The sequence below is a fragment of the Ptychodera flava genome, chromosome 21 (assembly GCF_041260155.1).
Source record: "Ptychodera flava strain L36383 chromosome 21, AS_Pfla_20210202, whole genome shotgun sequence".
In the NCBI taxonomy this organism is placed as follows: Eukaryota; Metazoa; Hemichordata; class Enteropneusta; family Ptychoderidae; genus Ptychodera; species Ptychodera flava.
The window spans coordinates 12,709,219-12,733,465 of record NC_091948.1 but is presented as its reverse complement, the minus strand read 5'-3'; the positions used below and the strand labels follow the sequence as shown (position 1 = coordinate 12,733,465).

At 37.5% G+C, this 24,247-nt stretch overlaps 2 protein-coding genes across 2 annotated transcripts in view; one reads left to right on the top strand and one right to left on the bottom strand.

The window, feature by feature from the left end:
- Positions 1–11,958, bottom strand: part of LOC139121449 (protein mono-ADP-ribosyltransferase PARP6-like) — a 31,373-nt gene extending 19,415 nt beyond the window's left edge. Inside the window, exons 1-2 of the mRNA XM_070686315.1 lie at positions 11,744–11,958; positions 4,981–5,073 (exon numbers count right to left, since the gene is read on the bottom strand). Coding sequence (XP_070542416.1) covers positions 4,981–5,073; positions 11,744–11,828 — 178 coding nt within the window. The 5' untranslated portion in view covers positions 11,829–11,958. The remainder of the gene's footprint in view (positions 1–4,980; positions 5,074–11,743) is intronic.
- Positions 11,959–12,206: 248 nt separating this feature from the next.
- On the top strand, positions 12,207–22,655 carry LOC139121451 (BTB/POZ domain-containing protein 2-like). The gene is made up of 4 exons (XM_070686319.1): positions 12,207–13,477; positions 15,934–16,021; positions 17,927–18,073; positions 18,773–22,655. Exons 1-4 carry the CDS (start codon positions 12,474–12,476, stop codon positions 18,929–18,931), a joined length of 1,398 nt encoding a protein of 465 aa, XP_070542420.1. The 5' UTR covers positions 12,207–12,473; the 3' UTR covers positions 18,932–22,655.
- The last annotated feature ends 1,592 nt before the right edge of the window (positions 22,656–24,247 follow it).

Below are 24,247 nucleotides of genomic sequence, written 5' to 3'. Positions count from 1 at the left end.
TATTGCCAGCATCTTTTGGCAATTGAAATTTGTAATCATTAGTTTTTCGTCTTTTTTTAATTATCCCTATCAACTCTCTATTCATGATACTAACACTTTTTTGTTACGCAATCTTATTGTCTGTTGGCATGTTATGGACCGGTAATTTTTTTATATACAAATTACTACACATTGTGTAATTGACTAGGAAAAATTTGGTGAAACACATCTTCTAAGTAAAGTGCAATGATGGTAACATCTGGCGATAGCTGACACAGTTCACATGCTTTTAGTGTGCTGGTTGTTTCTAACAGCATTTGTTCAAACATTTTTTCTGTGATTGCGACCACTATTTGAATTTTGGCATACTTTCACGAAAGTAACTTTTTCTTTCCTTGCAGTTTCAGACAGACCAAGACAAATTGACCAAAGTCATTCACCATCAACTTTAAGGTAGGATGCACCTCAGGTACAGTTATTTGTACTCTCAAAAGTTTACAATATTTGTCTGGTCTACCACTTTTAGGGGCTCATGGAGTAAAGAAAGTTTTCACTGGCTTACTTTTGTGAAAATCAGGAATGTTTACATTTTCCCCCATAAAGATAACATAGGGATGGTGGCCATTTTGAGTTTTAAATATCGGCAAATATTGGGTAATTTGGCCCTCGAGTATCAAAATTTGGACGTGACCCCCGATTTTCATTCTTGATTTGATAGAGAATGGTTGAAAGTTTGTTTGAGTAAAAGTTTCAGTTTTTCATTTCAGAGACATGAACTGCCATTACGGGCATATGGAAAACTGTATGTCATAATGCTGTATTTTGCTTTTAAGACACCTCCTGACAGAATCTGTTATCAGCAAATACTGGACTGTGGACAGCCTACTTGTCAATTCAGCTTCAAGCGGTTAGAACAAACGATTGAACTGACTGCTAAGGTACCTTTAGCACTTGAAGCCCATGCCTCCAACCTTCAGAAGTCTACAGTAAATTGTGAGCAGCACTTTAATACAATAAACGCTTTACAACCAGTCACTACGAAAAAAGGCACTATGGAGAGTCCACCGAGAAACATAAAGTTTTCAGTACTGCAGTGTGCATAAAGGTGCTGTACTGTATGTGCATCTTGACATATGCACAGCCTCTTTGTCGTCATTCAAGCAAGGAAATAGATGAACACAATTGAAATATTAGTAAGCATGAACACAACGGGAATATAAAGGCAAATTTGGATGGTAAGGCCAGGAAGAATAAATGACCTGTAACTCGGAATCGCCCCTCTTCTCTAGCCAATTTGGATTTTTGTTGAAATTGTGGGAAATATACCATACATACTTCCTCACTGCAATTATTTTAGTGTTGTTGGTTAGTCACTTGAGTTTTCCCATCCATGGGACTTCCAACGAGAATTCTGTATGGAGTCAGGGCAGGGCAAAGATCAACATGTTGAATAGCAGTATAGTATTTTTATGTGGTACCGTGTAAAGGAAGTCAATTTTCAGCAGTAATATCCCTGTTTCATTAAGGTTAGTGCATCATGAGTATTAATTCGATCACCAGCATTCCATGTGATGATGGCCGCCAGAGACATTGCTCAGCTTCAGTCATGATTATACATTCGTGGAATTGTTCAACAAGTTACTGACATGTGATAAAAGGTGTATCATCGGACTTTAACAGGAAATGCATTGAAAGCATAAAGATGCATCACGATGAAAGATCTCATGGTTGCGTCAATGTCAAAGCTCAGTTGAAGGTATCTGTCTGCAATTTAAGGATGTACGAGCGGTATGCGTGCGTGGAATTTGTCACTTCCCATAGGATTACATTGAAATTTGCAGGAAAATCAATTTCTACTATTGTCATTTTCGTAAAAATTTGCAAAAAGCTCAGTCTAGAGAAATAAATGATAGTGATCAAATAAAATGATATGGTCACCTTGCTAAATTTTGAGATAAACAGAATTGAATTATTTCGTGCAAAGAAATGCATTGGTGAAAAAATGCTGACTCAGCAATTTTTCTTATAAATGGCAAAATTCATGGTCATGTATCTCACAAACGAGCAGGGTGACCCCTATATTTTATCACACATTTTGATAATACTTACAAAGGAGAATCCAAAAATCGACAATTTAGAGAAATGACATTACTTTTAATTTTACCGATCGTACATCCTTAACATTAAGTTTGTCATGTTCACTGTGTTTTCTCTGGTGGTGTGTGTAGGCATTCAATGATCGGGTGAATTACTGAATGAAAAATGAAAAAAGTGCACATGTTAGAAACCAAACTTGAGGAAGTTTGAAAAGACAACACTGCAACTGCACAGAATTTGTTCTGTAAACACTGCTTGTGTATCATGTAATGTCTCTATTATTGTGGACGGTTTGTAAAACCTAGACTCCAAGTCATCAGTAATAATGTAACTTGTGGAAGATTTGCTGGTTTGTGAAAAAAGATTTCATTCTGCCTGCCATCTAAGTAGCTTTGACAAAAACATCTAATGAACAACAACAGTTTTCTCTCTGGCCCAAAGTACACTTGTATGAACACCCACAATCACTTCCAAAACAAAATTCACAGGAAAAAAAATGGATGAAAAAATAGAGATTAAAATTTTGAAAGGTTAGCTAGCTATATGAGTTTAGTATTTATTATTAGAGCATGACATTTTGCACAGAAAAATGCTCTAAGCTCTTTTTCGTTTCCAAGATACGATGTGTTTCCACGTTCTCATTGAAAAGCTTTGATAATTGCCATATTCATTGTGCATCTTATTTAGGAAAAAAGTCATTTCAAAATGTCAATCGTGCTGAACAGATTATCCATATTATAGCAAAAAAAAAGTCTGCTGATGGGTGACCAAAGATTGAGCACTGACTTTCTGAAAATGCTTTGGTAATTAAAAAAAATGAAAATAACTAAAACAGAAATAGCACCATTTTGCCAAGGTCACACTTGTTTTTAGAAAGGTCCATTCTTTTTCTCTGTGTAAAGGATCAGACACTATTGAAAGTGATGGGTTATTCCAAAGGTTGGTTGAAAAACAGTATGTTTTTTTACTTGTAATATTTATCATTAACAAACAAAACTTTTGAGGTCAATTTGTTTACCAGTGAGTACTTGTCAGCACAAATTGATATTCATGCAACTTAAATAGATTTTTTGCAAACCAATGACTTTGTAATCAAGAAGCTAGAGTATAGACACCGAATCTGATGGTGTATAACACTTTACACAGCGGTTGCATACAGCGCAAAGATTCATCTTGTATTTTACCTGTGAGATCCTATCCGGGCATCATGACCACTTGACCACTTGACACTTGATTTCAGAATGGACAACAAACACCGTCGTGCGTGTTGAATTCAAAGAAGCTTATGCTTGAAGACGCAATGCAGCAGCTCATAGAGGAGCCACTTGTTTGTGGAGGTGTGAAGATACAGGATCTGAAGAGGTACTGTATGCTAACTTGTAAACATGTAGCTATTCTACACCTTAAATGGCGAGGAAGTGTCTGACAGCACAAACATGTATCCCATCCAAACTCAGTTTCGATTCCATCACGTGATACTGACCTCCAAAACAAGATTAAGCGTTCAACCAGGCAGTTAGAAATCTATGCACAAACACTCCTCTGACAATGATTAACAGCTAGCTCAGCTGATCAGATGGAAATCTGGTCAATGATCAGTTATCTCAACAAGTTGTTTTCTAGTTTTAAAGATAAACAAGTGCTTTATAGCTCAAGTTATCAACAAATTAATATTGTTATTGTTGGGGGTTAAAGAGTTGCCCTTTCCTTAACAAGTGGTGCGGCTTAACAAATCTATTGTGCTTTTTGATATAAGCACCAACTTTGGCTCAGATGTGTTGTAGTATGTACTGAACAAAATCAGGTAGTGAGTCACTGAATTTCTGCCAAAGTGTTGTCACGGCAGCCATTTTTTAAGCTCCAAAATCAGCCCCTATATACATGTAGAGGTGGACCAGAGCTGTCCCAGAGGCATTTTTCTAATACTATAGCCAAACAGAGATTTACAGGTATCCCAGAGGACAGAAACTAAATAAAGGTTTTCTGTGGTTTCACTTTCACAATGACCAGTAAACCTGGGAAGCGAAACTAATGCCGTTACTAGTGCCTACCAGAATGGGGTTGACAAACTACAGGGTCAAAAGTTTGCCATGTCAAGCCAGGGGGCAAAATCCCATAAATTTGATAACATGATCCAAAGTAGGCAACACAATGGACACATTGATCGGAAATACCACAATGACATTCTGAAAAATCCCATGCTGACCGATGCATATATGTAGTCCACTTTATCTGATCACTGGACATTACAATCTGATATACTGCACTATATAGTTTGAGTAGACCACGTAATCAAAAGTACTGTGAAAATTACCATACTGACAGTCATCATCAGGATGTTTAATATGAGCTTGAACCAGAGAAAGGGCAACATGGAAATTGAGAGTCAAAATCTTTGCTAGAACGAGTATCATTGCACTAATTGATAAATAACAAACTCACCATGAAATTTTTAGGGTGTCATTGTAAATTGTAATTACTGTACCATACATGTACCATAAAATATTCATGATACTTATAAACCCTCTCCAAGTTAAAAACCAAAGAGTGGTAATCTATTATGTTTAAGAATTTTTGATATAAGCACAAAACTTGCTCAGATGTGTTGTACGTAGTACAGTATGTACTGAACAAAATCAAGTAGTGAGCCATATACTTGATTTTCAAGAATAACTCTATGGAGTCTACATTTTGGGACAGATTGTTTTTTGAGTTTCCATTAAATAGTTGATACAAAGTTCACTACCTGTTTTCCTCGAATTTGTACTTGATAAATATAACAATACACTGGCTGTATGTAGTAGATCGCACAACCTGCATGTTTTTTCCGACTGGCACCATAGAGTCAGTTACTGTTGATGAGTATGAAAGAACGTACTTGACAGAGAATCAATATTTACTTACCTGGGTAGTCATCAGACATATGGAATGTAAATACAACTTTGTTATCCTTCTTGGTACATGTAAAGCTAAAAGTATTCTCTCCGTGCTCAAAATCTGAGAGGAAGAAAAACAGAACAGGATTTCACAAGTAAAATCTGATGTGGTACTATGACCTTCATACAACAACGGTGACTACATGTACATGTATCAAGGTAACTAGGAGAAGGGCTGCTTTTCACTTCGGCCTGAAACAGACGTCGGTTCAGCTCTAAGCCAAGATTACACACACACTGGTATACAGAATACATGATACTTGATCAACATTCTGATATTTGTCTTGAAATGTTGATTGAAAAACCTTTCAGCACTTTTAGGCTTCCATCGACCTATTTCAACAATTTATCATGTTTTGAAAATAGTTCAAATCACAATTTCGTCATTCCATTTTGTCTCTTCCAAACGTTCATCCAGGTGAGAAGGGAGGGGGTTTGAGGTCAAAGCCAGAGAGTTTCCTTTGTGCTGTACGTGTTTTAATTATTCTTAGTCCAACGCTCTTGATAAGCATATATGTGATACACTGTTATGCATAGAAAATAAGCAAAAAGCCCAAAATCTACAGTTTTGAATCTTTTGGGATGATCAACAAACAGTAAAATGATCAACGACTTATGATACAGGTAGGTTTTGTCTTCCAATATTTATCAGGAGGGGGAAATGTCAGGTTGTATATGTACACGTACATGTAAGTTGCAATGTAACCATAACCTGTATCATGTGATTGCCGATGCATGTTACTGGCACTACATGTACATGTCGCATATTACAATCTACATGTATCAATCGGGAAGTGATGATTACCATCAAACAAGGTACACACATGAACTTGGAAGTACTACTATTAAAACATTCATCAATGGCAGTAACATATTATACATAAATGTTAAACATGAATTAAATCATTACACCATAAAATGTAAATGGACATCAGGCCAAGGATTACATTGAAGAAAAATATCAGCAAAAATTAGTGAATATTAGAAACTGTGTGAACATCTGGGAAAAATGTACAGTGTACAGTTATATCACACACTAGGAACTACAGAGTACTGGTACATTTAGGTATCAATTAATGACACCTCTATACAACAGTCAAGATACATCCCTCAATGATTACACTGCACACACTCAGTCAAGCAAACATCTGCCAACAACACTGTTGTACAGTAGTAGATTAATGTTAGATGATAATAATATCATACAACTGTGATCAAATATCCTTCAAATATCTCATTATCATTTGCTAGTAACTATTCGTCATCAACACAAGGTACCACATCAGCTGATGACAATTCTACGAAATCCAAAAACAGATATCCGGCAATTGCAAAATTACATGCTTCAAGCTCAAGAAAACATCAGTTTCAGCACTTCGAACTTCCAGTGTTATCACAGTACTGTTTGTAAATGAATTATCAGTCAATTTGAAATAGTATGCATAATTCTATTGTGCCTAACAGTTAACGAATAGTACATTCACCATACTTGTATTATAAACAATTGACTACGGTATTTCACACTTGTATAAGGGAACATTGAGTTGTACCGGTACTCTCTCAATGAACATACATGTACAGCGTATGTGCTAATATTTGTAATTATCAACACAGGTGGGGGGATACAGCACCAGTTAAAATGTAGGCATATCTTTGGGATTGATGTTCTGATAAATCTAAATGTCATTTTGTTTTCAAGGGAAATGTAAAATTCACTTTAATGTATGCTGGCTATAAACTCTCATTGCATTCAAATTGAAAGCCAGTCATATGGTCTTCTTGTGCAGATCAAGCTTGTACTGGATTTCAGAATCGGAGAAAATTTGACATGTACATGTACGTTGCACTTGTAAAACTTGGAAGATCAAATGCAGTGTCACCGGTTTGATGAAATGAATTTGTGTATGAAGACATCCCTGCATGTACAAGGCCATACTGATTAAATGGCTTTTGTAAAATTGGGCCATCAAGAGGAATTGATACTCCTGTAGACAACCTGTACACACACTTACACACATTCATACTGATACTGCGACATCGTATGCGAATTTCTCCTTGTGACCATAGTGTTACATGATGGAGTTTGAAAGAAGGAATCTACGCAGAGTAGTCTTTCTATCTCATGAACTGCAGCATAAATTCATGAGCACTGGAGTGATAAAATATGAAGTGCTGTGCATTGGCATCATCAATTGTGAACATCACAGCGCTACAGCTGTGAACTCAAGCAGTGAAGCTTATCAATGATAATTTACTGATGATGATGGTTACTATTGTAAATTTGTCGAAAAGACAAGGGTTTCAGGCTGGTTTTCTCAAATTTCTCATTGCTACATTTATATGTGCATGTGCAATGCAGGGCAATGTCCTGCTTTGCACAAAGGCAGTGGAAGTCAATAACAGTGTGTAGATACCCAGTTCTACTTCTCCATTCTGTATGGTTAATGCTTTACAGAGAACATACAGGGTACTGTTTGATGTGTTTAGGTTTAAGGTATATGTGGAAAGAGCCAGTAGCTATAACTTTTGATGATTTTTTTTTTCATTATTTTTGTTTTGAATATCAATTGTAAGTTTTTATTCTACTCCCCAGAGCTTCTCAACACAGCAGCTACATGTGTACGTGTATAATACATGGATTTTGATTACATTTGAATTCAAGTAAGGACCAGAATTCAACAATAACGATAGGAGTTGACAAGCAGAATGCTATGCACCTCAACATGCTTTTGGGAGTAGAACATAGGAACTGTGGTAGACATTAAAAAAACAAAAGCAGTCAAAAAATCATCAAAAACTACGTACTGACCTTTTAAAGCTGTGTATTATTAAAGCATGTTCTTTCACATCATGGCATGCTGCACAAATGTTAGATAACTCGACCTTTGCCACCCGAGGGAAAAATCAAGCTATTAACTACTGGATCCATTGTGTATGTAAATTTTAGTTAAATCACTGCCTGCAATATTAACTGCATAGCTATATTGTGGATCCTTGGTACACGTGCATTGATAACACTAGTGACTCCCCAATGATACTACAGTACTGAGTACAAACAAGTACACTCAATATGTATTTGCCTAGAATGGACAGGTGTTTAACACTTTTCCTTTTAATTTCTGAGACCTAAATTATTTCATGAGATTTTGACTGACATAATTCCTAATACAGATACCAATATCGGCAAAACTTATTCAATTAATTTAATTTTAACCCTGTTCTGATCAAAGTATTCAAAATCAACAAATGATCAGGGTACATGTACCTGTGAGTTCACAGTGGCAAACTTCAATGTCATACAGTGGCATGTACACTGCTGTGACACACGTCATTTCTTATCTTGTTCAGTCAACAGCAATGACCACAGTTATGCATGTATTAAAGTACATGTACATGAGTCAGTGAAAAGCATGCTTGTATGATAACAGTGTCACCAGTCTTGCAATGGTAAAGTCTGTCCAGATGATTCACTACATGTATACATGTCATGTGACAAAATGATGAAAGATCCCACTTCATTATCAGATTTATCTGACCGGAAATTTAATTATTGTCATAAATATTTCATTGAAGAACAAATGATTTACAAAGTGTTTACCACATCCACTAATGAAAGTACAATGTAATGGCACCCTTCTAAACCCAGGTTCTTGTCCTTATATTAACAAGTCATTGTTGATTGCACCCTACTCAATCCTAGTTCTTGTCCTTATAATCATCATTGATGACACAGTCCCCACAGTCACATTGTATTTGTTGGTTGATCAGATGTAAATTAGTGAGTAGTGGTCATGATAACGGACAAAGGGTTGACTTAATAGCTCACCTAATGAATGCTATGTGTGAGTTGCACTTAGCTAGCCCCATGTTGTGATGATTTACTTTATCAATCAATGACCTGACAGCTGTTTGTATGTCGATCTAAACAAAATGACTGAAACTGAGACAAATATACCAGAGTCTGTATTCGTGGTACGGTGGTGCATGCTGCCATTTGGCATTCTCGTGGATCCAAATTCCTTTCAGTGTTTGGGTTTCCTCTCTGAAGATTTGCTTAATGGTCAACTAGGTCAAAAACAACCTCCAACGGATAGGGATTCAGATTTGTGCATAAATTCAAGTTTAATCATATTGGTTAGAATACTAACATTTTTTCTCATGCATACATGTGTGTAAATCATAGTGTATTTTCCTTGCATCAATTTTCAAAGAGTTAAATCAGCAAGGCATGTCTGAGTAATACCTCTTGACATGATCGAAAAATTTATGACAAAATGGCCTAAAGGCAGCCATATTGTATGACATCCAAAAATTAATTGGCGTGCATGTTGGAGTCATAGTGTATTGTCCTTTACTAACTGTATATGAAATTAGTCCAGGTATTCCGCAAAATGCCTTCAGACATGAAGAAAATAGAAACAAAATTGGTGCCAGACCGCCATATTGGATTATATAACAAAATCAATCAACATGTACTTGTATGCCAGAGTGTAGGATCCTTGCTCCAAGTTTAAAAGAAATTGGCCTTGGCATGTCTGAGGCTGTGTGGATGCACACACGCACACGCACACAGAGCCCAATCTAGAAGTCTCCATCCTCCATCCCCACCCCCCCATTTACTAAGACAGATAAACTTGGCAGGATATAGGTTACATGGTCACCAAAGAAATTTAATGTGTACAACAACAACTGTGGTCAGAAACAAACACCAATTTTAACAGGATACAGTTTGTATGATTTCATCAAACAAATTATCATTTTGTGGATGGTGTATTCAATTGGTCCCACACTGTGTGGGACCAACTGAATGCTCCATCCACACTACATTTGTAAATTGCAGAAATAGTGTAATCACTGAGTAGAGCAATATTCCCCTGCGCAGTATATCGAAAAAGTTCCCTCCAGCATTCAGATACGCAAAAGAGTATATCTGCAAAGTAATCTCTGACATACCTGAATTATTCATAATCTTTGTCACTAATTAATTACACATTAATGAAGAACTCAAAGTCAAGGAGTGTACATATACACTGTACATGTATGTGTATTTAGGATTCAATTTGAACTTTGCCGTTATAAGAAGATTGTCATTGCCTCATTTTGCACAGTGATTTTGAAATTACGATACACAGCAGTAACTGATGATGTACATCTTATGTTGGAAAACTTGGTCAACCAGGTCTTGTCATCGAAGCATCTCTTGATACCGCTTGACTGGAACTGTTTGTTATCATGCTTCTGAAATTTTGTATGGTTTTCAAATTCTCTAAAACATTAGGTTGACAAAAACTGGCTCTTTGCTTGGTGATGACATAAGTGATATTCTTACTGAAGTGAAACATCCAAGTTGCCTCCATAATTATGACCAGTGACCAAATGTGACCTATATTTGCATAACAACTGCATACTTGGCAATGTCAGTCATTATTGATCTTTGTGGGTCTGCATCATCATCTACTATGGGCAATAATGAAACACAAGATTGAAAACAAATACCTCTGAAGGCTGACACCATTAAACTTCACCAAGACACATCACACAGATGCTATGAACATGTTAATTTGACACTGACAGACCCCCCCCCCCCAATTACACTGTATTTTAAAAGGCTTTACTAGTAGTTACAGTTTCTCTAGTTGGGTCTTGATATTTCACTTCAACTCTCTTTGCTTGGGGATCTACGGCCACCCGTATTATAGTCAAAATCTTCAAAATGGAGGTCATCAGTGGCCATGATGTTGGTGGTGCAGCCACCGAGAGACCACCTCTCATTGAAAATTGCAGAAGTTTTGGAAGGGAAAAGCTGAACGCATTTTAAAACTGACAGCATGCTGATGATAATAACTTGTCTTTGTTTTGTGGAACATCGGTATTTCAAGGTGTTCATGTATTGTGTATAGTGAATGTGTTGCACTGCGTGTACTTGTAATGGCTGTGGTTGAGTGTTTGCTGAAATGTGCATGGTACAGTCAAGGAGGTACGATGAACATTTAGTTCCTCTAACTGGTCAGCACGTGTGACCTGCAATATCAATGGTTGTTTCATGAAATATTCTATGACAATTAAAATTACTCTGCCAGTATGTGTAATGCCCAGGATATGAACGGCTGGCCTGTGAATAATGACAAAATCAGGATATTAGGAAATATGTTTAGCGTCTGGAGAGTAATCTGTCTTTCCATCGATAATTCTGCAGTCACATCATCAGGAACTCTGTACAAGTATTGATGTCATAAAGTTGTACATCAATGATTCAGCACGAAACACATACGTGTGGGTCTGACACAGTCTAATGATCTGCGAAACCTGACAATCGAGGTGGTGGGCCACCACATTTTTACACCAATGCTAGCATCCGCCAGACAAGGCCAGCGGGTGATTATGTTCATGCAGAATATGAGAGTAAATCAACCCGGACATTGTGCGGATGTAAACAATAACAAACTAGCACATCGTAATCATCTTCACACTCTTGATGCCGTGTTGGCGCTATATACTAAATTATTGTCACGTTTGACTCATGATTTCGAACGACAACGGTGAACGGTATCATACTTTGACAAAAGTTTTTGGAATATTGTAAACAAACCTAGGTCATTTTTCAAGGATGACGGAACAGTATCGATAAAGTGTCGGCGAGGTTCGAATTTCGAAGAAAACAGCGCACACATCAAATGTGCAGTGTTGGACCAGATTCCTGTACAGACATCGATGATCAAGCGACAACTTACCGGTAAATGGGCAAGTGGGGTCCCCGTTGCACGCGTCTTCGACGCATTTTATATCTGCCTGCATCTTCTTATGACGATGAGACATTTTGAGTTTCCTCTTGTTCCTTCGTCGAGGATTTACGAATACATTTGTTTCAAAAGCAGAACCAGAGCCGTATTTACGTTATTGCAATGGGCACTGCAAGTTACCCGGAAGATGCAAACCATCACTCCCCATTGCGCAAGCGTGGGCAATCGGGCCATACCATTATGGCCTTCAGGTAAGAACGCCTGTGATTATGGTGTTGTTTTTTATCTGAACAAGATTAATTAAATGCAACTTTACAGAGACTCGTTGATTTTAGTACAAAAAAGTAAGGTTTAATAGTACTCTATAGCAGCAATAGAAAGAACACGTTTGCAATTACAAACTTTCATGTACGAGAGACTAAATATATCCCTTCATATGTCTTGTGATTACGGCGCATGCTCGAAATAAGCTCACCAGAGACGGTGTTTGTGAACGCGGGTACGGGTTTGGCTCAATGTCAGTGTCTAGATGCGTTGTCCCTTATTCATAGCTATATTTGGATGCTCTTCTCGGCGATCCGTTGGGTTCGTTGGCAGCGGTAGTATAAGCAGTACCCATAGCTCCTGACCTAATGCTTTTAATGCACATTTCGTCAGATATCTTCGAGATAAGTCCGCACGCATAGCAAGTGCATTGCTGGTGGAGTGTGTATTTCCCAAGATGGCCGGAGCTGTTGGAGGAAGCCATCCCATCAACGCAGCTCAACAACAACGGGCCCACATTGCGGCTCCATCAGCATCTGGCACATCTCAGTCGATCCCGTACAACTGGCAAGCTACGAAAACAGCGGTAAAGGAACGGTTTGCATTCATGTTTAACAACGAAATTCTTAGTGACGTGCATTTCATCGTCGGTAAAGACATGCAGACGCAGCGAATACCTGCCCACAAATTTGTCCTATCGGTAGGTAGCGCTGTATTTTATGCTATGTTTAACGGCGGAATGGCCACACAGTCCGCTGAAGTGGAACTACCAGACGTGGAGCCAGCTGCATTTTTAGCCCTGTTACGTTTTCTGTACTCGGACGAAGTTCAAATAGGACCCGAAACTGTAATGACAACCCTCTACACAGCCAAGAAGTATGCAGTACCAGCCTTGGAATCGGCGTGTGTCGATTTTCTCAAACGGAATCTCAGCGCAGACAATGCATTTATGCTCCTGACCCAAGCGAGGTTGTTCGATGAACCCCAACTTGCAGCTTTGTGTCTTGAGACCATTGACAAAAACACAGCCGAGGCACTCAGTGCAGAGGGTTTCACAGATATTGATTTAGACACTCTGTGCGTAGTCTTGGAAAGGGACGCACTTGGCATCAAGGAATGCAAACTTTTCAGTGCTGTCGTACGGTGGGCTGAGGCCGAATGTCACAGGCAGCAGATTAGCCCTACACCTGAGAACAGGAGAAGTGTGCTAGGTCGTGCCCTGACGCTTATTCGGTTTCCACTGATGACTGTGGAAGAGTTCGCATCCGGAGCAGCACAGTCTGGGATTCTGCAAGACAGAGAAGTAGTCAGTTTGTTCCTGCACTTCACTGTGAATCCAAAGCCGCCTGTGGAGTTTCCCGACAATCCAAGATGTTGTCTGACTGGCAAAGAACAAAACATCCAACGTTTTCAACAGATTGAAACACGTTGGGGTTACAGTGGAACCAGTGACAGAATCAGGTTTGTGTATTTATGCACCTTGAGAAAAATGAAGCATGATGAATAAAGTTGGTGTTCTAATTTCATCCTGCCAAAAATGACAAGCTGTTCTGAGTTGCTAGGCAACAAATTGCAGCGCAGCATTTGAGGTCAACTTAACATTTAAATTGAACAAGTTTATGTCTGTCAGCTGACTGACTGCACGTCAGAAATGCAGTGTTAATATAATATCAAATAATATTTGACTTCCAAATAACATATGCTAAATATGCACAAAATGTCAATATGACGTACAATAGAATTGCAAGCTCCAAAAATAGTGATACTCTGTATGAGTATTCGTTATCACATTATTCTTGCATGGTGCACATGTAAGACATGACAAGATTTTCTCGTTGTTGTACATGGAGAATTTATTAAATACATGTAACGATATCTGTGTGAAGGCATGTTAATGTATCGATCTACAGAGCTACATGTATGGTGATCTGGTTGGCTAAAGTTACCAACCTATCAAATGGTTGGATGCTTGTAAGTTTTTGTGAAGGTAACTACAATAGGATTCATTCCTACGACATCACAGTTCCAGCATAAGTATGCAAAAAACGAATTATTGTCAGAAAACTGAGCAGACTGTTGGAAATTGCTCATACAGAAAGAGGACATTAATACCTTGTTACCATCGATATTCAGATTGAAAGTATGAAAAATGTGCAGTAACAAAGACAGACTTCACAAAGACAAAACCCATCCAAATTTCTATAGGCAACAGCAATTGTCTCATACATGGCTGTATTTAGTGATAAACCTAAAAACTTGTTCAGTGCTTTTTTCATCAAAGAATGAATAAACAGCTCTCAGTGCATTCCCTCAACCTTGCATGTCAAAGTCACATTGCAAGAAACTGTCAAACATTTTTGTCTGAGTTTTTCATGTTAGCCAGTAAGTGTACCTCTCTCACAATCATCTACTGGTATTAAGCATTCTACAGAAAGCACTGATTAGAGTTCAAACAAATTCAAAATATCTGCTAACAAATTAAAATGGTCAGTCTGAAGTTCCTTCTTATGCATTTGTGGAACATACTGTATAGCCACGTTTGATCTTCTGAGTCTTTCACCATCTTATTCTTTGCACTGAAACTTTCAGTTGCCGGGCCAAAAGTATCTTTAATAATTAAAGTGTGGAATCAAATTGTGTTTGGCCTACAAACAGTATAATGTCAGTAAATTTTCTTTTAATTTCCAACAAAACGAGACATATGAAAAATATGGTGGTCAGAACAACCACAAGCAGACTGATAGACTGAGAGCGTATGTAAAGATGAGAACATATGCTTGTGTTTTCAACATGACGCAGTGTGCACATTAGTCTGACAATCTACAATGTACCTGCATCAAGGTAGAATGGATGTGTGCAAGGGAAGTGTACAACCACCAGGTATTTTATATCTACCAGAAAATAGTGCTTACAAGTTGAACCTTTAAACTTTTGAACCTTTAAGGCGATACCGAAGGATTCAAGTATCTGGGCAATGGTTACTGAGGAAAATTTGTCAAATCCACGAAAATACAAGTTTTTGTGCATTTATTGACCCGAAGATGCAAAACATTGGCACCAAAACCAAGCAGACACATGGTTGCTGGTCATGGAACGTGTGATGTCATAGATATGCAGATTAGCACAGCATGTTTTTGAAAAGATGAAGCCACTCCAAATATGCTCAAAATCCCCTGAAATTTTACAGACTGATACTTGACATACTCTTTCACAGTCCTGGGCATGGATTTGGTCAGCCATGAAATAATCTAGTTTGTAATTTTGTACAATTTTTAATCCTATTACTGCCATATCTTAAAAATTAGTGAGAATTTTCTAAAACGCATGCTAAGCCTTATCTTGGCGGTGTCTACAATTCTTTTGAAATTCATTTCAATAGATGGAAAATTGGCCGACTTGAAAGCTTTTAAGCATTTAAACAAGAGCAGAAGGTGATAGTGCCTAGAAAACCATGTAAATGGTAACAATGTTCACGTGCAATAGCGCACATTTAGAACACTGCCAGCTTCAGCTATCACATGAGCGTTGAATCCTGTGGTATTGCGTTAAACCATACTGTACAGCAATGAAAGACGTTGTATGTAACTAGTCTAGAACCGCTCCTCGGTTACAGTGTACACAGCACTCTCATAGGTGTCAGTGGGAATGTAGCATACACTGTTACTGATGAAGGTCCTAGACTAGTATGTTACACTCAGCAGATCATGCACCAATGTGATTTATTTGAGTTCATGATCAATCTGCAGCAAAATTTTTAATTTCTCCTTGAATTGCTGCTAACGAATAGCAACTTTGTCCTTCAACATCGATCACACATAATGAACTGTTATTTGACAATTGATAATTATCATCCATTACTATACAAGGTTTTGCATTCGTGTTGCTCACCACTTGATTGTCTTTTTCTTTGTCTTCAGATTCAGTGTCAACCGTCGTATATTTGTGGTGGGTTTTGGACTCTTTGGGTCAATTCACGGCCCTGCAGATTATCAAGTCAATATTCAGGTATGTGTTACAGTATTTTTCACAGATGCTGCCAAATCCACAAAATATACAGTTACCATTGAACAAATAGTAGATGAAACAAACTATTATTATTAAATAAAGATAATTTCTTGAAAGACTAATAGGTGTAATTTTAGATGATAACTTTTATTTTATTCACTTGTCATGAATCGTTACATGTATGCAGTCATGTACATAGTTAACAGTTAACAGGCTTTGAGCAGTTGAAGAAGGCATTGCGGTTTGCCTGCAGAACAAATATAATTAAAAAGTCATTAAGGTGGTTGGAAAGGCTAGAGCGTCAGTTATAAATTTCAACAAAACTATTAAAATATAAAAGTAGTCAACATTCTCTGTGGAATAAAAAAACTAGACATTTGGGCACAAAGGCATTGCAGAGTTATAGCCTGTTAAAACTTCTGAAAAACTGACCAAATAAGAAGAAGTTGGGGAGTCCTTAGTGTATGGTAGAGGTCCCCTAGCTTTTAATAAAATGTTTGAAAAGGGAAAGTCATTATTTGCTATTTTTCAGGAAAGTTTGACAAGGCGGTGCTGGCATTCAGAGTGAGTGACTGCTATTGTAAATGCATTTTTAGATTCTTTGAGTGTCAAAGAGGTGTCAAAAGTGAGATTAACCCAAAAAACTGCTCTCTGACTTCAAACGAGGGGTGCAAATATGGCTTGTTTTCAACATTTTTGACAGAATAAGAGTTTTCCTACATAATTGTATACCAATTTAATCCAACTTTGAAATGAGATATGGACATGGAATTTTTACAGCCTATTAACAAGGTTACAGATAAGATTTGTACGGCACAATTTTCCTGTATTTGAAGTACTTTTTGAAAAATCACATTTTGAAATTTGAAAGAATTTTTAATAATTTTTTGATATATAAACCCATGTAAAATCATAAAAACAAATTTTATTTGCAAATCCTGCCGTACAAATCTTACAATAAATAGTGTCAACATATTTATAACTAATTTGGTAATATTAATACTATCCAATTATTATTAAATTAAAATATGTAAGAAAAATATGGAAAACTAAATTTTAATATTTACTGGTGTCATATTTCAAAATCATGGCTGCAAATATACAATTTTTATATTCTTCGGAGAAAGTAATAACAAAGAGACTTATCCTGAAAATTTGAACTAAATATCTTGATTCTAACACTTGAAACTTGACATTAACTCTGAGAAAAGAATTGGTGCAAAAATAGCCTTTCCAACCACCTTAAACAAGAAGTTATGGGACTGTAGGCGCACAATAGGGGGATTACTGATGACGCAGCCATTTGCATACACTTGGCGGGAGTTTTTGAATTGTCATGGCATCGCTTTAACCTTACGATAAATTTGAATAATCATGACGGCCACTTTCGTGACATATGCAAAGAGGGGTCAAATGGTCGTACAGGGAAGACATTTTGAAACATGTGCATTCTCCGACAAAAAACGGAACGTTTTTTTTTCAGTTTATTTTCGACTCAAGTTTAGTGGCTGTATATTCACGGACATCAAATGCAAGATTTAGAGGCTCCAGTATTTGTCACAATGGCCACTTCGACCCAGTGACCATATTTTGGTAAATTTGTTGGATGTATTGATGTTTTCCATACCTTACTTGTAACCAGCAGTATTTGCCAATACCAGTACATTGTGTGTGAGCTTGACATAGAAAAGCATTACATCAAAGGTGTAGGTACTGGGTATTTTGTAAAACCCATAGTACACTCAATTTCAGAGCAGAAAACTCAAAACCTTGTCCTAGAAGGCAATTGTAATTAAAAAGGGATTCCTTAGACAACTCACTAAGTCTTGTGACAAAAAAGGTCTCCTTTAAGACATTGTATTCATCATTTTGAGAGAATTCTGATTTTATCTTGTATTTGTACAGATAATTCATGTGGATTCAACAAATGTTTTGGGACAGAATGATACAGGGTTTAGCAGTGATGGATCGGATTCAACTTTTAGAGTAATGTTCAAGGAACCGGTGGAAATCTGTCCGAACGTCAACTACATAGCGTGTGCAACTCTGAAGGTAAAGTGACATCCATAAAATAAAAGAGCTTTCTTCAATTGTTGTCTATATTGAGGGCAGTTGGTATTTGTAATCACAAACCACAAATATAGATAATCATCAAATCATACAAATTTTCTTATATACTTACATGTATATCTGGGAATTGGTAGATTATTTATGAATGTCATATTTATGAAGGTCACAAAAATTGGAATGTAGATATCTCTGGCTGTAATCTCACCGGTAGAACCCAACTTTTCAAAGTTACATGAACAGTGGTTACTGTCAAGGTTCAGCCGTCGCAATTAATTCTGAAATCACACATACACATGACCTTCACCGACGTGTCATTCCAAGTGAAACGTACACAAACATGGCAATTTTAACCAACTTGACCTGAAGGTCATTGTGTATTTTACTAGTGCATGTGTAACAGTGACTTTCCATGTATCATGATTTTCTCAGCTTATTTTAATGACTTGACCAGCAAGGGATAATATAAACACAAGATGAAATTTTCCATAGGAAATTGTGAGGATTTTTCTTTACCTTCTTGCATGTCAAATTCAACCTATGCCCACCAAAATGGTGTAAACCCACGCTTTATTGTGTCAAAGTCTGATATGTATAGTAAAAGTGACTATGCATGTCTTGGCCTTTCTTTTCTAGTTTTCTAAAGGTGTTAATCTTTATTCACTTTTCCCTACTGTCTCTCAGGGACCAGACTCTCACTACGGAACGAAGGGAATGAGAAAAGTAATCCATGAATCAATCAACAGTGGCAAAGTATCCTTTCAGTTCACCTATGCCGCTGGCAACAACAACGGAACATCAGTGGAAGATGGACAGATACCGGAAATCATATTCTTCACCTGATTATGACTTTTTACGTGGGCTTTCCACTCCCAATTCAATGGTATGGTCCAAAGATTGTTTAACACAATGTTGGGCCACTTACATTTTAATGCGGGAGGGAGAGAAAGAGGGAGGGGGAAACGAGAGGAAGGCATGATGAGCTTAGACCATGAAGTTTTCATCAGAGTCTTCCATATTGTGCATGTGTGGCTAGTAAACCCAAACTGAAGACGAGTACTGTATTGACTCAAAGAGCTATTCTTAGTGGATGATTGCCAAAAATTCCAATGGATGTCAGTGCAAGCAAAACACGGTCAACCTGTTCACTCAAGTTTGCTGTGGAGAAGTCCACAATCACCATTGATAACAATGGATTTGGGTCAAACCATGGTGGTGAAAGGGTTGAACCTGCATCTAAATGCAAGTATTCCCACCTGTATTTGTGTAGGTCTTTTGCTAATACTGCTAACTTGGGACTTTTGGAGAATCTATGATTTATTCGGAGCGACAGTAAGTCATACACATATCCCTTTTAGTTTCATTTTTTGTCACATAGTCCATGAATAAAAGTCATAATCTTCTTTTAGGAAGCAAAGGGGTAGAAAGAAAGATTTAAAAGAGTTACACCAAAAATTACCCAACAAAATGGAAATGGTAGAGTCTTCCCATGATAACAATGGGGATATACCATTGTTTTGTTAGAAATACGCAGAGCCACCATGCTGGATTATGAAAGAATCTGATGAAATGTTTCTTCATGACGATATTTACATGGTATAGAGTTTGCGATACAACTACATGCAGCTCTCAATGCCGTTATTTTCCCTGTTTGACTGTCTTCATGTAAATTATGTATAATGTATATTTAGTGGTGTCCTGGAAAGTGTGTTGTACACAAGACTGTACAGACGTAATGCCAACTGAAAAAATATGTCTCAGTCACATGTTTGGTTTTATCTGTGTTTGTCTGTAGCTATCTGTTTGTCAAGTCTTTTCAATGGAATTGTGAAGTCCAGTGAAATGTATGAGTAATAATTGATGGCATGTACTTTTAAATCTGTGTTGGTCGTTTACGCAATACAAACTGACTCTAAATCTGTATTTGGCATTGATCGCATAGCAGACCGCTGCTTGCAAATTGCTTTAAAATTGTATAGTGTGAAATTGCAGTCGTAGCCCAGGATGTCTGGTGCAATCAGCTGACTTCATTTAGAATTCAGCTCGGGCACCAACCAATCACAGAACCTGGGCTGGAAATGGTTGGTGTGATGAGGATACAAAGTTACAGCCGATTGGGTCATTTACCCCCCAAAAGGACAAAGTTCTCATGGGATCGGTCAGATGATATACAATTAGATTACTGTTATCACACGAGTAAGAGACCAGTTTTTCTGGCTTTAGGAGAAACACTGATCAGGTGAATGCTGTCGTGCACCCAAGTCCATTATCAATGAATTTATGGCGCTTATGTAAATACAGCATGCCGTAACGCAAGACACTGTTCAGTCAATTTTGTTTTAGAGGTACATGTGTTCTTATCAACAGCAATTCGGTGTAAATCAGTATAAAATGCATTGCATCTCCAGAGACAAATGTGGCTTGATTAGAGGAGTGAAAATAACTGCCATTATTTGTTGCTATTGAAGCCTCATTAAGGTAGTTCGTGCCTCGAATATGAAAGACTTAAACTTTGCTCAAACTTTCCTCAAGCAAACTCTCAACCATTCTCTTTCAAAATCAAGAATAAAAATTTGGGGTCAACCTGCAAATTTGCTGTTTAATTTTTAAAAAATTACCCAATATTTACTGGTACATGTATTTGAAATTCAAAATGGCTACCATCCCCGTGTTATCACTATGGTTGACAATAAGATTCCTGATTTTCACAAAACTAAGCCTGTGAACACTTTACTTACTCCATACGCTTCAAAACGAGCCCCCCCCACAAGTGGTAGGCCAGAAGAATATCGTGAAAATTTGAGAGTCCAAATATCTCTCCCCTGAGGCGCTTCCTACCTTAATAATTGTCAAAGCCAACTGCAGTCTGCATGTTTGGTGTGCATGTTTGGTTCTTACACAGTCAACCTTCATGTACAGGGATGTCATTTATTGTACCCATATTAAACATTTTCATGCATCAGGTAGTGACAATACTTGCATGGAACCCTATGATGTCAAAATTGTACTCGCTGGCAGCTGTGCTCTGGGGCTTGTTAGAAAATATATAGTGTCTAATGAATTTTAAAACAATTGTCAAATGTACAAGGTTCTTTGAAACTAATTTGTCACTGTCATCATCATCATCAGACATAGCAAAGAATAATAAAATTCCAGTCGCCAGAAAGTCAACAAAATATTACAATAACAATTGGAAAATATGTGATTTCTCTGGGCTTTTTTACAAAAAAAAGCTTGTGAAATAGGATTGTACAGACATATCAGTGTTGAGTTAATTTATCAGAATCAAAGTTTGCCATTGTAACGAACAACATTCAAGCAAGGAAAATCTGAGATGAGCTTCAGAGCGTTTAGCAAGGTCTCTTTTTTTGAACCCAAAATACCAGCAATGGTTCTCCTGAATAAAAAGGGTGTGACATGTTCTACAGACTCAGTATGCTCAAAAGATTATGCGATGGCAGTACAAACAAACCCATGTGTGCAAATTCTTATGGAATTACTTGTATTTCTGTGCGCATTTGCGCATGTGGATGTGTACCATGGTCCATTCAAATTTCAAGTTTAACCTTTTGTAAGCACTAGATGACACCATGGTGTGTTTGGATTTTAGTGACGGCTAGCTGTCACTGTATATAGAGATAGGAAATGTATTTTCACCAGCAATAGGTGCTGCCATAGTTGTGTCACCACCCCCACCCCCAAACAACTACAACAACAACAACAACTGTTCAGGGATTGAAAACTGCATCATTATTAAGGTTCAGTGTCAAGTTCTAAGTCACTCTTACTGCTTGAAGGATTGTTTGACCCCATAATATAAACGTTTCCGCAGGATTTGCCGATATAAATGTAATAAGCAAAATTTAAATCACTGGGTGTGTTTTAATCATATTACACTTTGTGAACACTGCTTATTTACCAGTATGAATATGTAATTTAGAAAAGTAAATATTGTGTCAATATAACTTTCTGCAGAGTTTAAGCCATGCTCTGTGTCCTCATACAAATACTTATAAATTATGCTGATAGATCTGTGCATATCATTCATGTGTTTGTCCATGGTTCAATATCCAGGGGATGCTGAAAGAAGACTGCTCCAAACATGCTGTGAGTGCACATTCAGTGATTCGGGTCAGAATGATAAGTTGATGTCAAACAGAATTTTCGTTCACACAGCTCTCTGTTGTTACAATCCAATAAAGACATATACTGTAAGCTATTTGATATTCTTGGAGTTCATTCTATTCACCCCCATTTACCCGTTTATGTCCAACCCGCACATTGTAAAACAATAAGGATGTTCTAAAGTTGTGGGGATGAAAGGGTTAGTCAGTCTCACTTTCTGTCAGGATTTTTTTGCTAAATTTTTGAAGAACACTGGATTCTATTGGAAACGATACTGTCTAGTCTACCCATTTTGTCAAATTCTGTAAAGTTCTGTTTTACCGATTTCTGTCATTTTTTGCTCATTTTGATTTCACCACTATCCTTCTCAAAGAACAACCAATATGACAGTGAAACAGCTCAAACATTTAGACCAATAAACGACATTGTTGCGTTAGTCAAATTTGTTGTGCACGTGTCTTGCTTGCATCTTGTTGTGCTGATCACCTCAACGGTAGACTCATATATTGTTTTATTCATTGGTAGTAGCTGAACATACAAACAGGATAATGAATAAAAGCAAAAGTCTTAGGTAGTATGCGCCTCGAAAAGGAAAGACTTACACTTTTGCTCAAATTTTCCTCAATGAACTTTCAACCATCCTCCAATGAAATCAAAAATAAACATTAGGGTCATCATGCAAACTTTGGTACTAGAGAAACAAATAATATGACATACACAGAAATTTGAAATTCAAAATGGCTGCCAACCCTGTGTTAACTCTATGAGGAAAAATATGATTTTCAATTTTCAAAACACTAAGATAGTGAAATAGTTTCTCACTCCAAGAGCTTTAAATTTAGCCCCTACAAGTGGTAGGTCAGGAAAGTGTTTTAGAAATTTGAGATTCCAAATATCTGTCCCAAGGCACATTCTACCTTAAAGCGTTGATGTGGGCATTTTGTAATACTCCACAAATCTGATCCACAGAGCCACACTTTCATGACCCATTCGTGTCCTGATATTCATGTTATTTCATTTGCATGTAGCTTCCTCATGGGAAAGTTTGCTGTCAAGAAAAATGCAAAATTATAATTTTGAGAGGAGGGGCTGGTGAAGAAGGCCTAGTTACTGCAGGATGACCAGAGTTGTTGTCTGTGACCAGTGTGGTTGTCTGTGTTACAAACATTGTAAGCAAGTTGATCCAGTTGCACTGATGATAATACCAAAATGTAAGGTCACACAGAGGTCAAACAAAAGTGTCCATTTCTCATAAAATTTGCCAAACATCCCGTAATTTCTTCCTTGTTCACATTAGGATGTTTCACATTCATGCACAATGCGAGCTCCACAAGTATAACTTGAAGGAACACTAATTTTCAGACACTTGTGTCACTATAGGCAGTCTGGAAAACAATAACACAAAGTTGATCCTGTTGCTGTGCAATCTTCAGATTCCAAAGTGTAATCCTTATACGCTTGTCCTTAAATGCTGAGATCCACTCGTACCGTCAGCCCATGCAGACTATTGAAAGTGTTAAATAACCATGCATTGAACATATTGTGGGTGGCAGTACTAGTGCCATGATGTGTCTACATGCCCTAAATATGCACACATGCACCAAGACTTTCTCTGTTTATATGCTATGCATAACCTTTTGAAGAAACCTCAGTGGGGTTAAAGTACTGTAAGTGTAATCCTATTTAGAAAGACCTTGCCGAGATTTACCTTAAAGGTTCTCTGCTTCTTTCTTTGTGATAGAATCAAGAAGCTCATTTAAATGCATATGGAGTTGTACAGTCTTGCTGGAGGGGCTTGTCACCCTGCTTGGTTGGTTTGGGTAATTTCAAACTCTCAAGTGTCCATGGAATGAAGCACTAGTATATGCAATTTTGTTAGAATGCATGATGTGCACAAGGAAGGAAGTCTTGTTGCAGTTCACCATCACAAAACTTGAGTACTTTGCAATTTGAGAGTATGGACTCCCAATTCCAAGGTGTGATTTCGCCTCGACCTTTGGAGTTTTGGACTAATAAAAGCTCCATCAGCTTCAA